The following is a 17,726-nucleotide window of genomic DNA, read 5'->3' on the forward strand; positions in this document are numbered from 1 at the left end:
AGCACAGACTCAAGATCCAGCTCAGACACGGGCGACTCAGCTTGCTCCAAAAGTGAGTCAAGGCCAATTGTAAGGAGAGACATCAGCTGGTGGGACAGATTAAAATGGGATGGAAAAGTATGAAACAAAATAAAAGCACGATGAGCTGGAATTAAATAAGAAATGAAGGTGATTCAAATTTCACATGGATTTGTTTTTTTATTATAAAAGTCAGCAATGCATGAAAATTAATTACTTTGGGGGGAATTTCTCTTCATGGTGTTGGTAAGCAACACCCACAGATCACATGCCTTCTTTAATGTACAGTGCCTATAGAAAGTCTACACCCCCTTTCAAAATTTTCACCTTTTGTTGCCTTATAGCCTGGAATTAAATTGCATTGAATCAGACTTTTTCCACCTTTATTTACACATCGTAACCCACAACTTCCAAGTGAAAAACAAATTCTACACATTTCAGAAAATTAATTAAAAATACAAAACTAGAATATCGTGGTTAGATAAGTCTTCACCCCCATATAATAGGAATTGTACATCAGCTCAGCTGTAACCAATCACCTTCAAAATCACACAACAGGTTAATTGGCCTCCACCTGTTTTAAATTGTAGTGATTAAATAGAAATTCTCAGGTTTCCTCTGCTGGGTCGTACATTTCACAGCAAAGACTCAACCACGAGCCCAAGGAGCTTTCAAAACACCTCCGAGATAAAGTTGTGGAAAGGCAGAGAGCAGTGGATGGGTATAAAAATATTTCAAAGGCCTTGAATATCCCTTGGAGCACAATCATTAACAAGTGGAAGGTGCATGGTACCAACCAAGAACTTGCTGAGATCAGGTCATCCGTCCAAACTGGATAACCAAGTAAGGAGGACACTGATCAGAGAGGCCACCAAGAGGCCAATGGCAACTTTGAAAGAGATACATGGGGCTTTATGGCAAAGACTGGTCATTGTGTGCATGTGACAACAATATCTCAAACCCATCACAACCAAATCTGGCCTGAACCGTAGGGTGGCAAGAAGGAAGCCATTACTCAAAAAAGCCCACCTTGAGTCTGATTTGAGGTATGCAAAATCCACTCTGGAGAATCTGCAGCTGTTTGGCAAAAAGTTTGTGGTCTGACGAAACCAAGATGGAACTTTTTCGCCAAAATGCAAAAGGTTACATTTGGCATAAACCAAACACAGCACATCACCCAAAGAACACATACTGTGAAGAATGATGGTGGTGACATCATGTTATGGGGATGTTTCTCATCAGCAGGGACTGGGGCACCTTTCAGAATAGAAGGGAAAATGGATTTTTTTTTCCATCTCCTGAACTCCTTGAGCTTGATGGATGGAGCAAAATACAGAAAAAATCCTGGAGGAAAACCTGCTGCCCTTTGCAAGAAAACTGAAATTAGGACGGAAGCTCGCCTTTCAGCATGACAACGACCCGAAGCACACAGCCAAAGCTACACTGGAGGGGCTAAGAAATAAAAAGATAAATGTCTTTGAGTGGCCAAGTCAGAGCCTCGACCTAAATCCAATCGAAAATCTGCAGCATGACTTGAAGATTGCTGTCCATCAATGCTGCCCATGCAATTGACTGAGTTCAAACAGTTTTGTGCAGAAGAATGGGCAAATATTGCTCAATCAAGATGTGAAAAGTTGGTAGAGACCTATCCCAACAGACTCACAGCTGTAATTGTTGTCAAAGATACTCACACCATGTATTACCTTGGAGGGGATGGACATTTATCCACCCAAAACATTTTAGTTTTGTATTTTTTATTAATTTTCTATAGCCTGGTGTTGGCGCAGTGGTTAAGATCCAAAAGGTCCTGAGTTCAAGCCCCGTTGGGCCACAGAATTAATACACCAGGGGGTTGACTCAGCCTGTCATCCTTCCGAGGTCGGCGAAATGAGTACCAGTGTACTGGGCCGGTGTATACCCCGGTTAAAATAGGTGTACCATATCCCTGTGTCGTAAGAGGCGACCAGGGTTGCGTCAGGAAGGGCATCCGGCATAAAACATGTGCCAAATCACTATGTGGATCATACGGATGATCTGCTGTGGCGACCCCTATCGGGAGCAGCCGAAAGAATAAGAAGATTTTTATTAATTTTCTGAAATTTGTAGAATTTGTTTTTCACTTGGAAGTTGTGGGTTACGATGTGTAATAAAAGGTGGAAAAAGTCTGATTTAATGAAATTTAATTCCAGGCTATAAGGCAACAAAAAGTGAAAATTTTGAAACGGGGTGTACTCTCTCTCTCCAGGCACTGAACGTGTTGAAAATCAAGATGGTGGCAAGTGAAATTGAGGGTGTAATCGAAAAAATATATATATATATATATATATTTCTGGTCAGTGAAAGGATCAAGCCAGTTGAAAGATATGGAATATTGGCTGGAGAGTGTGGTGATGATTACATGTCAATGCAGACAACTATATTTGACTGAAGCCAATTATTAAAGAAGGGCATGAACCACATGTGCTGCAAAACCAACGAGCTTGATCTATAAAGCAATCCAAAAACAACTTGAGGATTTTGACCACCCAAAGTTTCTTCATCATATTGTTCAGAAATGCACATTAATGTCGTCGTGTTGAATCAATCACATTGGTTAAAACATCAAAAATCCTGGTCAAATTTGATCAATCCTTGTCGAATGAAAAGAAAAAGGAATAATGAAGGTGGCAAAGAAGAATGATTATACACAGGGTGTCCAGCTTGGAAGAACCCATTTTAACTCCTTGATGACAGCAAGCACACACAACGATTCAGTTGAAATTGATAAGGAACCGTGAGAGTAGTCTTTGAAGTTTTGTGTTCAACTTACCTGCAACAAGATGGTTCCCCTCCACATTTCTCATGAAATATTCATGATGTCCTTGTTTCTCAACAAATGGACCAGTTGTGGCCCCATTGCTTAGCTCCCAAGATCCCCCGACTTCGACTTCACTGATTGGGACGTGTGTGTGTGTGTGTGTGTGTGTGTGTGTGTGTGTGTGTGTGTGTGTGTGTGTGTGTGTGTGTGTGTGTGTGTGTGTGTGTGTGTGTGTGTGTGTGTGTGTGTGTGTGTGTGTGTGTGTGTGTGTGTGTGTGTGTGTGGGGGGGGGGGGAGGGGTGGGGATTATCAATGACAATGTTTACGTCACAAACCCAGTCCTTGGAAGAGCTATGAGGTCACATCACCAAAGCTGTCAGGGCATTTCAGGCATTTGGAGAAAAGTTATGGATAATCTTGCTAAACATCTCCAGATGTGTATTGAAAGAGAAGGTGAGGCTGTTGCCTACTCAATAAAAATTTCAATGTGCATGCTTGTTTTAATCAAGGAATTAAAATGGGTACCTGGGATATGTGTTACAACCTGCATATGATGCAAAAAAACAAAGAAGATACAGAGGAAATGAAAGCCCCCAACCTGGGCAACACCAACATTCCCAGGATCTTGATCATCTTGACCACCTCCTGAACCACCGACCACAGCCTGACTCAATGCAAGCTTAGCCACTGCACGCTTCAGCATTGCTTCTTCCACAGTTTTCCGGCTGACCAACCGGATGATCTTAACTGGCCTGATGTGCAGATACAAATTACAACTTAGCTAATCAATGTGCAATTAAAAAAACGAATTGCAAGTCATAATCTGCAACTACTACTTCCTCATTCAACAGCCCCAATCGTTTCCAACTTATTGTAGCAATGGTTGGGGAAAGGTTTTGACCGAAGTCTTTCACAAATAGTCCTGCAGCGTAGTCTGATATTTCAGATCAATTGTTCAAATTTGCATAAAAGCACCAAAATTGGTACACATGTAAAATAATGTATTCCGAACAATTCTAGATATGGAGCCACCCGAGATTGTGCCTTGGTCAGCTTCGGCGACCATTTTCCAAAATGGCCACCATTCTACTTGAGCGAAATTGGCTACATGCTCTTATTTTCTTATTGTATTGGTGGTAGATATAAGGAAAGTGTAAAATTCAGTAAACTGACCATGAAAAGGCATATTCAAATATTATGAGCCAGTATTTTCGGTAAAAAAGCCATTATTTGATTTGTAAATTGCTGCTCTCCTGAAACTTTTCGCTGAAAAGTACCCATTATTGCCTGGAGAACAAGAGTCAAATGATATTCATCACATTCAAAGGGTTTGGAATCAACAAAAATTGCATTATAGATTACATACTTTACTCTATTTTGAAAAGGGAACTGATAATTGTGATAATGACAAACTCAGAAAAGGTAGTCAAATTATTGCACACTTCACTTTGAAGCGGCTACGGTTTACTGTCTACTCCCATTCTACCAGGACACATGGTACATGCATACATCAGTCAAGTACAATATGAGTTTCTGAGCTCAAGTGCACTGGCTCTGGATCAAGAAGTCAACACTTTCACAAGCAATGCGACTTTGCATTTGCACATTCCAAGCTGGACCGATATCTCAGTCTGTCGACTGCGTCTGTCTACTGGCATTCTCCTTCACAAGCACACAGTCCAATGCATTGCAGATTAGCCTTCTTGCATTTGCAGCGGTTTCTACAGCCTTGTTTGCAGCCACACGACACCATCTCAAAGCAGCTTTTTGAAGCCTCAGGGAGTGTGGTCCAGAGCGGTTCGTAGGACCCATCCTCTGTTTGCCACCAGCCCCAGCTTGTTAGTGATGGAAGCATGGGTTGAGGGACCAAGACCTGCCCCCAGACATAGCCACCCTGGAAGACTGATCTCTTCACATGCTGTTCCAAAGCATCGTAGGTAGGTGGGATGCATTGGACGGAGTTCCTCTTGGCGAAGAGTTTCTTTCTGGCCTCGTTGACGTCTGTATATGGACTGGTGCGGTCATAGAGGAGCACCACAAACCTTTCAATGCAGTGCATTGTGTCATCCTGGATGTTGACTGGCGTGGAGGTCAGGGACACAAGAGAATCTGTCAGTTCTGGAAACGAGTTCCATGTTGCCCAGGCAGATTTCTTCCCATGCCCCACGAATGCTGATACCGTGTCACATCCGGTCATGGCGTGGAAGACAGGGAGGGCACGTGCCTTCTGTGGACCGAGGGAGGCAGCTATTTCATGGGCAGGGATGTAGCGGTAGTTGTTGCCCGTCCCAAAGGCAATCCAGAGTTCATCCACGCATGGTAGTGCCTGGTCTACCATCACCGCCAAGACGACAACGTCGGTGACTGCGGTTCGAACTTGAATCCGACGGTGGTCATGTTCTGCAGCATGGGCCACATGTAGCATGATGCGAGTGTCCGTCTCTTCTTGACCGCATGGAGCCAGAGAGCTTTCATATTCCTGTCTTGGAAGGCAGATGACTGCTTCACCAGCAGTGACGACCAGCTTCTTTGCCTCGTCATGGAAGGACCGCACCAGCACGTTGGACAGGAAGGTGAAGAGCTCCACCTTGTTTGCGTCAACACGTAGGAAACTCTGCCAGTTTCCTGGTATGGCTGCGGTGCTCAGCACTTCCAATTACAACACCACTTCCACCACAACAAAATACTTCTGAACCTGTCACTGATGCTGTGTGCGAAATGGATTTTCCCATAAAAATGACCATTTTTCCCCAATACAATGGTTGGAAATATAATACATCAACACAAATGACATTTGTATTTTTTTCTTTGTAAATGCACATCACATGGAGTATTTATCACCTCTGAGAAACCTACAAAGAGAATAACAATGACAAATATCCAATGTTGTTAAAGTAGAATGGCGGCCATTTTCCAAAATGGCCGCCATTCTACTTTAACAACATTGGATATTTGTCATTGTTATTCTCTTTTTTCCAAAATGGCCGCCAAAGCTGACCAAGGCAAAATCTCGAGTGGCTCTATATTCAGAATTGTTCAGAATACATTAGTCAACGTATGTACCAATTTTGGTGCTTTTATGAAAAGTCGAACAATTGGTTTGCTATGCTGCAGTACTAAAAGCAGCTGGCCAGGCCAGATGTTTGACTTTAAAAGGTGGCATGAATTTGCAATTTGAGCAGAGTGCAATAACCTGCCTATTGCACACAAGACACCATGGGATGTCTCACATCCACTTCTAATGCCAACACATGGACACCAATCTTAACCTCCATCCAAGGGACGTTGTACTTTGTAATGTAACACCCTGCCTACAACACTCCAATTTGACACTTTAGTTGGGTTGAAAATCAAACCCAGTCAAAACAATTCAAAGGTAAGTACATCAGCCTCATTGAGGCTCATTAGGACAACACATAGCTGTTCCATCCATTTAAAGACTTTGAAGCCGTATGCCTTTATAATGGTTAATAATGCACCCTAACCGATTGGTGAGGACACCAGATTGAGTCCCAGATCGAGCCCACCAGCTATCGCTGCACATTCTGCTACCAAGAAATTCCATCTGCCACATGGACACATAGTCTGGCAAGCCCCCCAAAAAACTGACAAGCCCCTGACTCTGGAAAATCTTCTGCATCCATTTGCTGATAACTCCACCCTGTGCCATGAAATTTCCTCATCCTTCAGAAAGGCAGGCTGCAGCTTCTTCACTCTCTTCAGATCTTGAAAAATAAATCACAAGGTCATCAAACACTTGGAATATGTCTCACACTCATTCTATCTCTATCTCTATCTCTCTCTCAGGACCATATGGCAACTCCTGCCATCTACTTTCTTAACAATCCTCTTGATGAGGTTAAATCATTCCAACTTCTGGGTCTCACCATCAACCATGATCTTTCTCGGGCAAACCACATTTCAAAGTTGGCCTGCAAAGCCAGCTGCCGACTGGGCAGTCTCTGTCGTACAAAGTCCTTCCTTGGCACTCTTGAACTCCTATCCACCTACAGCTTGATGGAATACTGCTCTCCCCCTCGAGGTTGGCTCCCCTGACTCACATCTTGCTCATCTTGACACTAGAAATCAAGGCTTTCAAGATAATTGGAATGTCCCTCACTGAAGCTGAGTCTATGGGCTTATCACTGTCTCCCCAACCCAGGTCGACAGCTCCCCCTTTTTTCTTGAAGTCTTCATTACTCCCTATTAACTCCAAGTCTCAACACCTCTCCCAACTCCAAACAATAGTCACTAACTGTTAAGACTGCTAATGTTTCTTGGTGAAGTAAGTCGACTAAAAGGAAATTATTCGTTGGACGAAATTGACACAATAATTTGTGGTGATATTGTATTTTATTACTTCTGGCAGGTGTGCAAACCAGTGACTGACATTATAAACCACCAATGAAACTTCTTGCTTCTTCTCACACAAGGCATTATCAGAGCATTCATTTGTATGCCTCACATGTGTATGAAAAGATAGTATAAGCACGAGTGAAGTACCCACCCATGGGCAGGTACAGTTATCTGTTGAATGGCGTTGGTCTCGTCTCGATCGGATGAAATTGACGTTATCCGGTGACCTTGACCTTGATCCCCTTATGTCCGTTCCCAAGGATCACATATGCCAAGTTTCATGTCATTCTATCCAACGGTTTGGCCGTCTATAAAGGACAAACAAACATGAAAAATTGACGTTTTAGTCAATTTATGACGTCATAACTCGAAAACCGGAAGTTGGAAGTGAATGTCGTCAATCAACTGTCATTTAATTTTGATTATCCGTCGAATGGCGTTGGTCCCGTCTCGATCAGATGAAATTGACCCGGTGACCTTGACCCCGTGACCTTTGACCTTGAACTTGACCCCCCTATGTCCGTTCTCATGTCCCAAGGATCACTCATGCCAAGTTTCATCTCATTCCATCCAACGGTTCGGCCGCCTATAAAGGACGAACAAACATACAAACAAACATATTCTATCATATTAGTATAGTACTAGCAAAGTGCCCGCCCATGGGTGGGTACAGTTATCTGTTGAATGGCGTTGGTCCCATCTCGATGGGATGAAATTGAGAAATTAAAGGTTATCCGGAGACCTTGACCCCGTGACCTTTGACCTTCACCTTGACCTTGATCCCCTTATGTCCGTTCCCAAGGATCACATATGCCAAGTTTCATCTCATTCTATCCAACGGTTTGGCCGTCTATAAAGGACAAACAAACATGAAAAATTGACGTTTTAGTCAATTTTTGACGTCATAACTCGAAAACCGGAAGTCGGAAGTGAATGTCGTCAATCAACTGTCATTTAATTTTGATTATCTGTCGAATGGCGTTGGTCCCGTCTTGATCAGATGAAATTGACCCGGTGACCTTGACCCTTGACCTTGACCCCCCCTATGTCCGTTCTCATGTCCCAAGGATCACTCATGCCAAGTTTCATCTCATTCAATCCAACGGTTCGGCCGCCTATAAAGGACGAACAAACACACACACATACATACAAACATATTCTGTTTTTGGGGTATAGTGGAAGCAAAGTACCCGCCCATGGGCGGGTACAGTTATCTGTTGAATGGTGTTGGTCCTGTCTCGATTGGATGAAATTGACGTTATCCGGTGATCTTGACCCCGTGATCTTTGACCTTGAACTTGATCTTGATCCCCTTATGTCCGTGCCCAAGGATCACATATGCCAAGTTTCATCACATTCTATCCAACGGTTTGGCCGTCTATAAAGGACAAACAAACATGAAAAATTGACGTTTTAGTCAATTTATGACGTCATAACTCGAAAACCGGAAGTCGGAAGTGAATGTCGTCAATCAACTGTGTCATTTAATTTTGATTATCTGTCGAATGACGTTGGTCCCGTCTCGATCGGATGAAATTGATCCGGTGACCTTGACCCCGTGACCTTTGACCTTGAACTTGACCACCATGTCCGTTCTCATGTCCCAAGGATCACTCACGCCAAGTTTCATCTCATTCCATCCAACGGTTCGGCCGCCTATAAAGGACACACAAACAAACATACATACAAACATATTCTATCTTTTTAGTATAGTAGATTAGTATGGAGTCCGAGGTTCTGTTTGTAAGGGAATTTGTTCCCAATGAAATATTTACGGAGTTTGCTTGGAATTAATGACCATAAGCTGTTACGACTGCTAAGGTTTCTCGGTGAAGTAAATCGAAGGAAAGGTAATTTTATGTTGACAGAATTAACTGAATAGTTTTTGGTTATAATATATATTTTTTTTACTTCCGGTATGTTTGCAGACCAGTGACTGAGCATATTTACCACCAGTGTGCACAACAAAAATGCACACAACTCAAAATTGCATGAATATCAATATTTTTAAACCTCCTCATGCACTATCCAGAACCAAGAGTTCTTAAATAAGGCATCAACGAGCATTATACGTGCTGTGGTTATGACATTTACCCCATTCAGACACAACTGTTCACTTGCGTTTATGTATAGACAGATATAAGATATATTCATGCAATAATAGTCGATTGGCCTGAGGAAGCTGGCTGTGAGGCTGGTGAAGTGTCACCTGAGACCGGGTCTGCTCTTGCTTATTGCTCAAATTAGCGGAGTAGATATAGTTTTACTTTTGGTTGGAAGCGTCTTTGTCTTCTTTAAAAAAAAAAAAATATATATATATATCATTTTATCCTCATGCCTACCCAGACCGCACATACCTAAACTCCACAATTTCATGACAATGTTCAACCTCACCTCTCCTGTCCCAGACGGTGTGCACGAGCTGCTGCCTGCAAGTCGTTCTGCGGGTTGAAGTCACTGTCAGAGAAAATCACTGTGTCTGCCGCTGTGAGAGTTAATCCCACACCACCTGTGATCCGGTCATTCAGCAACATCACTCATTTCTCACGATTCGAGTCAGTCCTTCATTAAAGCAGTAAGCTAGCCAAAATAATACGAGGAAACAACCATCAATCTATCAGTTGTATCAAATGATATCCAAAAATAGCAGGAATCTTTCAGAACAAGAAGAGAGAATCTGCTAAATTACAAAAAAAATATAAATATCTGATGTATGGCAATAGCTGCTCAACGACTTCATTACTTCTGCCACCAAAGGTGGACAGAGGTTATGTTGTCATCCCTGTTTGTCTGACTGTGAGCAGGATATCTCAAAAGGTTATGGGCAAATTTAGACAAAACTTGGTGGGCAAGTTGGGTGTGTGATAAGGATGAATTTATTAGAATTTGGTGAATATCAGGATCCGGATCCTATAATTTTTTGAAGTGATTCTTCACCATCGAGGGATGGGGCCAAAAACGAGATATAGCACAATATATTTAAAAAAAGTTGTGGATGGGTTATGACAAAACTTAGTGGATGAGTTTGGTAAGGTGACCAGAACAAGCCGATTCGATTTTGGTTGAGGCCCAGATGCAGATCCAGCCCATCAGTGGGATACAAAAGAACCTGCTGTTCAATCTGGTGGAGGTATGCGCTTTACTGAGTGCCATTCCAGTTTGTACAATGCTATTTCAAACAGGTACCACAATATACATGATGAACACAAATGCTTTCACTTGGTTGAAAAATACATGCCAGAACGGCTAATTTTAGTTACTCAGTTGCTTTCAGCCTGTGATTAGAAGAAGACAGGTGATTTGAAGACCTGGTGGTTTAAAAAAAAAAAAAAAAAACGGAGAAAAAAAAAAGATCATGGCTTTAGATTGGGGGGGGGGTGGGGGTGATCTGAGATGGTGGTGAACAACAATATGGAAGACTTGGAGGTAAGAAAATGTGGAAGTTAGTTCCACAGGCAGGAAAAAAAAAAAGAAAAAAAAAAAAGAGAGGAACAAATGAGATTTGGTAGCCCAGCCATTTTCCATCACCAAATTTTTGGTCTGACCCCACCCATCCTCCAGTTATTTGTCACGCACAACCCCGACCAGGCCGCATTCTCCTTACCAGCAATCCAAACCTTGTTGCCCTTCCAAAATCCAGACCAACTGCTCACTTCCTATCTTAGAACAACCCAAACTGGTTTTGGCTAACCCCCCCCCTCCCCCAAACTACCTCCGCCATCCCCCAACATATTAACTAAATTATGGAATCACCTCTCCGAGTTTGACTAAACATATTGTCATAATCACTCTTTTAAAGTGAGGAACCTTCTCCATCACATTATTCCCGATGCTTGATCTTTACTCACGGGCTCTCATTTCCTGTACTCTTAAACGGTGCTTCTCATTTACACTGTTTGTCAGCCACAATCCCCCATCCACTGGGAAGGGACATCAACATCTAACGGACATGACGGTGGGACATGGTAGGGACACAAATGGTGTCCTGGAAAAGTATGAAACAGAATGATCTCATAATATACAAGACACCTGGTCAGCCTGCGATGGTGGAACAAAGCATTCGCCGCCCATTTTGTCCCTGGTGTCTGAGTTTGCCTGGACGGTCTCTGTGCTGTTGGGTGATGATGGGTATTTTGCTCGAGTAATATATAAACCGATTCATCAATCAATACAAAATCCCTCCCTTTTCAACAGAAAATTGAAATCAAACCCTACCGAGCTGAAGTTATCATGTGACCAGTATTTTCATCTTCAATAACACTTCCGCCTTCTTCCTCTGAATCGCTCGCACGAGGCTCGAAACGATACAACTCCACATTTCCCTGAGAAAGCTTTTCCATCCCTAATTTTGTCTCCAATAACTTCTTCAAATTTCCACTGATCACTTTCAACATACTGAGAAACCTTTAGAGTTGCTAATACTGGTGGAATCAGTATCAAAATATAAGCTCGACATGCACTGTTTCTCGATGTAAACTGCCATTTGGATCAATATGGATTCCAGATGTCACGTCACTGGTGAAATTGAAAATCGACACTTTAGGGCTTTTGACACTGTGATTGGTAAAAAAAAAGAAAAAAAGTTCAATGTTTTTCTCTTCAAATTGGAGCATGATTAATGAATCTCAATGATTTTCAGGAAAAAACAAATTTTGCGTTTGGGTTCACCATTGACCAAAAATCGAATAGACATATTCTTGTCAACTTCACACTCATCCACCAAGTTGTCATAACTTTTTGAGATATCATGCTATATATCGTTTTTGGCCCTATCCCTCAATTGTGAAGAATCGCTTTTAAAAAATTTAAAATTCTTGTATTCGGATCCAGAACGTCACCAAAGTCTAATCAATTCTTCCTGGTCACACACCCAACCTGTCCAACAAATTTCGTCCAAATCCATCCATTTGAGATATCCTGCTCACAGACAAAAAAAAAGACAGACAGACAAACAAACAGGGGTGAAAACATAACCTCCATCCACTTTTGGTGGTGGCACTCAGTATAGTCAGTGACGGAAGTAATGAAGCTAAAATTGAAGTTCAAAAAGAACGAAGTTCAAAAAACAGTTACAATGCATTAAGTTTAACAGACATTTTTGTGGAGGCAGCCATTTAGGACGTTTCCTTTGAAATGAACGTGGTGCACACATCACCAATGGGTGAGTCATGAGGTACCTGCTCGAGTGCTGAGTAGGAAAACAAAGGTGCATGCATCACGACTGAAAGACTTGATGGCAAGATGACGTTCCTCACTCCGCATCGAGCCATCGAGGCGTTCGTAGCTATACCCTGCATCAATACAATACAATACAATACAATTATTGTATATTGGTACTAATTTCCTTTAAACTTGTATTAAAGTGCACAAATGTGTACTCCACCCCACCTACAAACCTCCTTGCACCATCTTTCCCCCGTGTAGATGTAACAAAATGGTGCTTCTTACAAATGGTTACCTTGCTCATCAAATTGTTTCCAAGCTGTCGTTTCATACCATCACATAGTCATGCCACAAACTGTCAAAAAACCTTTAACATTACCTCTGAACTCGAGGTAATCCTGCAGAATGTCCAGCATTCGTGTCATCTGCGAGAAGAGCAGGACTCTATGGCCGCTGTAGGTTAAAAAAGGAAACAAATAGGTCACGCGATAAGGTTTTGAAGCTACAGAGCACTCTTCACACACACACACACACACACACACACACACACACACACACACACACACACACACACACACACACCAAGGGGAACACTTGTAACTTAAGCATATATATCTTGTGCCAAAAACACCAAAAAAACCTTTAAAAAAAAAAAGTAATCAAATTCTTCACAATTTTGCAGTAGTCGAGTCTAAGATAGCATGAGCAACTGCTAAAATTGGTACCGGATGTCGAATACATTTTTTTTTTTTAAAATAAGCGTCCCAGGTCTTACAAGAGATGTGCATGTGCCAGCTTTGGGCTTTTATCATGGGGACGGATATTTTAGCTCACAACATACAAAATGTGAACATTATAAAGCATCCATCAATAACCTATCCATCAAAGTAAAGCCCTAGCTTATGGAGTATTCATTGCTGTGATCCAATTTGATAAAAAAAGTCAAACTTTTGAGGCCATTTTACCTCAGAGACCATGGCCGTGCTCCGACCATTTTAACATGTGACCAGCTTCCAGAGTTTCTAGGCCATAAGCTTCAAACTCAATTCAGTACTGCCTATGGGTGCTTAGGCTGTCAAGCTAATTTCATGATGATCAGTTTAGTAATTCTGAAGAACATTTTATGTTTGGAACAAAATTGAAGATCAATACCATGCTATGAGGGAAAGGAGGAGGAGGAGGAGGAGGAGGAGGAGGAGGAGGAGGAGGTGGAGGAGGAGGAGGAGGAGGAAAAAGTGGAGTTGTATTCTAATCTCCAGATCCAACAACACCACCACCACAATCACAACCACTGCAGGACCATAAATTATACAATCTTACTTTCTAGCATCTCAACTGACCCAACTTGAATTTTCAAACAAAAGAGCAAAGCAATAACCCACCTGGCCTGGAGATGAGCAAGAAGTCGGTCTAAGATCACCAGCTTGCCACTTGCAGTTACAATATGCTCACCTTCTTCAAAAGGCTCTGGCTCAATACCTGCTCAAAAACAAGCAACTCAATAAATGATTTATTAGGAAAAGCTCAGCATTTATAATGCTTGTGCTCCAGCCTTTCCATCTATTTTAATCTCTCATCTTGCACACATGACACATCCTCCAGTAATATATTGTTGTGTGGAAGGCCTGAGGGGCCAATGTGAGCAAGATAGAATAAACATAAAACATAAGCATTCGGTTTTTGTATGAAATGATACGTCACATGTGAAAGGGTGTTCGAGGAGAAATGCGGAGTCCTCCCCACCATTACATATGTCTAAAGCTCCAACCATTCTCGCACATTAATTCTCTAAATTGGTCCCCTTTGGAATCTCTCCATATGGGCTTTTAACTTTCTCGCTCTCTCTCAAGCATGGACTGGTGCAGACACAGAGCCTGAACGGCACGTAGCGAGAAGCATCTCGAAGCAACGCAAGTTCGCTGACAGTATAAATGACAGAGTTGTTTGCTTAAGAGAGTTGAGTTGTTCGCTCAGGAGAGTAGTGACAGGAGTGAGTTGCTCAGTCCAGACATAGAGTCAAACAGGTGAGTGGTGGAGTGAGTTGGTTGGTTGCCATAAGGCAAAAGTGAATCGCTGCGAGGGCGAATCCGGACCAGAGCGAGGCGCAAAGTGAGGACCAGCTCCTGTCACTGCAACAGCGAGAGTGAGAGTGAGGATACAGCATGAAACGGAAAGAGCCCAACAGCCCAGACTAAAATGCTGCACATCTCACCCGCACCGAGCTCACCACGCCCGTCACAACCACAACCACCACACGTGAGCATAGCTTGTGGAGAGGTTTCTTTGCGGTCTTGTCCTCCTCCATCTGTCTGCTAATTGAGAGTGTGTGGGCCACAAGATATTGCACAATCCAACAGGCTTATTCATAGACCCAAGGGTTATAGTCCAGACAGAATTCTCTCTTTCATTGTAATACTGTATTGCTTTTGGAGTTGGCTTGGTGCACAGGAATTGGGAACGATAAACCATAGCGCACGTAACACCACAACCATTGAGAATTGGAGTGAAAACCCCTTGTTAGAACGGGAACCAAGGAACGTATCGCAGGTGACAAACTCATCAGAGAAAGTGCATGTCGGAAACCAAAGTGAAGATCTTTTTGGCTTTCTCGTCAAACAATTTTTCAGTGTCATGGAGTCTGTCCCTAGATTGGTGACCATCCAGGTGGAAGATTTGACCCCGTCTCCACCCGGCTCACAGTTACATTTTTCTGTCCAACAAATTATCTCAAACAATTAATGTTCAAACAGTGCCCGAGTGACGTACCATCAAAAAGGTAAGGATGGCAAACGCACTTGCGCAGCTGCATCAAAGTGTTGAGAAGCCGTGCTCGACTGCTTGAAGCAACACCGTGATCAAACATCTCTGCACACTCAAAGCATGTGGAAAATTTAATTTATATTGATTGGTCAATCCAATCTTATGACTCTAATAATCTGTAAGTTTATGCAAGTGAGGCAGCCAGCTTCATATTGCTTTCTGGTACCTGATACATTATGTTGTTTTAAACAGTGTACAGTTGCCAGGTAAAAGGTCATTTTGAACCAAATTCACCTTGCTGATATGATTCCCGAAGGCATAAAAAAAAAACAACAACAAGCAAATCGGTTGAATGTATGACCATGCTTTTTATACTTACAGTCAAGGTGCATGCATTTTTCTTTGACAACCTTTTCATCGCTTTGCATGAGCATGTATCACACTTTCGTGTGTGGTCTAAAATGCAAGTGTTCAGCTTTGTTTTAACGTTTTTCCTTTCAAACTTACAAAACTTCCCTTAACATGTTCTTCTCTGTTAATTTATAGAGAGCTTTTCTCTTAATTTCTTTTTTTTTTCCTCTTTCTCCTTCTCTGTCTTTTTCCATTTACCTCTACCTCTACGCCTCTTATCAATCATCCTCTTCACTAACCCATATCCCGTGCCAGGATTGCTCGGTAGCAGCGCGTTTGCAGAGTCGACAGTCCATGGAACAGCACGACCTCTGACCTTGGGGGAAGTTCACCTGCGACATCAGCCTTCACTCTACGCAGAAGATATGGCTGGAGGGAGGAACGAAGTGTTTCAGCTGCAGAGGAATTTGGAGAAAAAAAAAAAAGAGGAGGAAATGGAAAGTGTTATCTTGTGGCAATGGTACTCACCATTTCCACATTACTCCATGCATGCCTCATCATATGAGCAAAGTTATGTGAAAGAATCAAAGATCTGTTATTACCATGCCCCCTCCACTCTTCCCTCTTACCATGGTCAGGTTGGGTATCCACCATGCAGTGTTGCTGGCAGAAAACCGAAAGACCTGCAGGAGGATAAGCCAGTGGTGCCACAAAGGACAACAAAGAGTGGAGTTCATTGAGAGAGTTCTGAACAGGAGTGCCAGTAAGGAGGATGCGAGAAGCACACGGGACCTGGTAATGAGGGGAAAAAAAAATTATTTGGTGAACAATCATCAAAAAACACATTTCTGCATTCGGGTAGCAGCAGTTATTGTTGTTGTTTTCTTTTTTCCATGTTGGTGATAAGATTACAAGTATCGGATCAACTAAATTAAATTCTCTCCACAAATCATCATTATTTCCATCATTTAACCAGACACGTTCTTAGTTAAAGTTAGAAAGAATTGGAATAAACCTCAAGAAGAGCTTCCCGCAACAATGATGTCACATTCTTCAGCCGATGGCCCTCATCCACCACCAAAAGACCCCAAGAACACCTGGTAAATGTGACAAAGACAAATGTGCCCCCTCAGAAAAGAATGCAAATGCTGTAAAAACCAGCAGGACAAATTTTCAGCACTTCATCAGCATGACATTTTAGCAAAACCACGTATCCTAATTTTCGGAAAACTTTGACTCTCCATGTTTTCAAGTCTCCCTTTTCTCTCTCAATATTCCTAAGTTCCACTTCCAACTGATTCATATTCATCAATCCCCCCCCCCCCCCATGTGGTTAACCTTGACGAAGATCCTTAAAAATACAACTTCCTGGGTTAAATGAAATGTAAATCAACTCGCTTCTTTGTTATGTGAAATCGTAAAAATAAAAGCTTCTGGAGGCCTCAAAAGGATTTCTTACAAAGCCCAATAAGCTGTATGATATGAAATTACTTTCTAACCTTTCAGTGCATGTTTAAAGCAGACTAGTCAATTCCATCAATACAACGGTTATTATTAACCATAATCTTCATCCACTGCTCACCTTTTAAAGAATGATGCATCTCGCAGGCAAAGCTAAAAAAAACAAAGCATCAAAAAATAACCATTAGGCTGCAATGCAAACAACAATTTTTATCATATCTAAATACAGTAATAATATCGATTCACGGTGGCATTGGATGGTGTACTCCTCTAAGGCAATGGTTTGTTCGCTCATTTCCCAGGCAAAATAGCATTCCTTTCCTGTAGAAATTCTCTGTAGACAATGGTTGTAGGACCCGTTACCAAAGAGTACAACTCTCATGGACTATAGTTCTAACTGTAGCATTTTTTCCTGGGTTATGTGGCCTCATTGGCTTCCTTACAACTTGCTTGTGTGCAGTGGACCTTTCGAATCTTAATTTTGTATAGGTTTTCAAGCCAACATTCATAACTATTGGTCGGTGAACAGAACCACATTGGTAAATATTGCAAGGATTCATGGGGAGTAGATTGGTTGTCAGCTGTAACATCACTACTTGACAAAAACTTTTACTATTTTTTTTTTTTAACAGGATCTAAGGCTCGTAGTGGAGGTGCCACACACACACACACACACACAGACATAGACAAATACACGAGACACAACACAGGACTGTTCGATGATACAAACACAGCCATCGAGCTTGGGGGAAGTGCCGTCACTTCCCAAAGCAACCTGGGTAAAAACAACACCACAACAATGGCACCTCCCTTCTCACCA

The 17,726-nt window shown here is 42.2% G+C and overlaps 1 protein-coding gene across 7 annotated transcripts in view; it reads right to left on the reverse strand.

Annotated features, from left to right (window-relative positions):
* CHD1L (chromodomain helicase DNA binding protein 1 like) overlaps positions 1-17,726 on the reverse strand; it is a 139,051-nt gene that overhangs the window by 79,116 nt on the left and 42,209 nt on the right. For 6 of the 7 annotated variants that reach the window (XM_085871191.1, XM_085871193.1, XM_085871188.1 and 3 more), the window contains 11 exons: positions 17,028-17,059; positions 16,461-16,542; positions 16,075-16,237; positions 15,745-15,900; positions 15,101-15,199; positions 13,717-13,813; positions 12,714-12,787; positions 12,349-12,462; positions 9,566-9,680; positions 3,414-3,567; positions 1-86 (listed from right to left, as the gene is read on the reverse strand). The exon at positions 1-86 is cut by the window's left edge and continues 80 nt beyond it. In XM_085871191.1, coding sequence (XP_085727317.1) covers positions 1-86; positions 3,414-3,567; positions 9,566-9,680; positions 12,349-12,462; positions 12,714-12,787; positions 13,717-13,813; positions 15,101-15,199; positions 15,745-15,900; positions 16,075-16,237; positions 16,461-16,542; positions 17,028-17,059 — 1,172 coding nt within the window. The remainder of the gene's footprint in view (positions 87-3,413; positions 3,568-9,565; positions 9,681-12,348; positions 12,463-12,713; positions 12,788-13,716; positions 13,814-15,100; positions 15,200-15,744; positions 15,901-16,074; positions 16,238-16,460; positions 16,543-17,027; positions 17,060-17,726) is intronic. The other variant, XM_085871192.1, reaches the window with a different exon arrangement.

The sequence above is a fragment of the Eptatretus burgeri genome, chromosome 2 (assembly GCF_056783735.1).
Source record: "Eptatretus burgeri isolate ZD-2024b chromosome 2, Ebu_testis_v1, whole genome shotgun sequence".
In the NCBI taxonomy this organism is placed as follows: domain Eukaryota; kingdom Metazoa; phylum Chordata; class Myxini; order Myxiniformes; family Myxinidae; genus Eptatretus; species Eptatretus burgeri.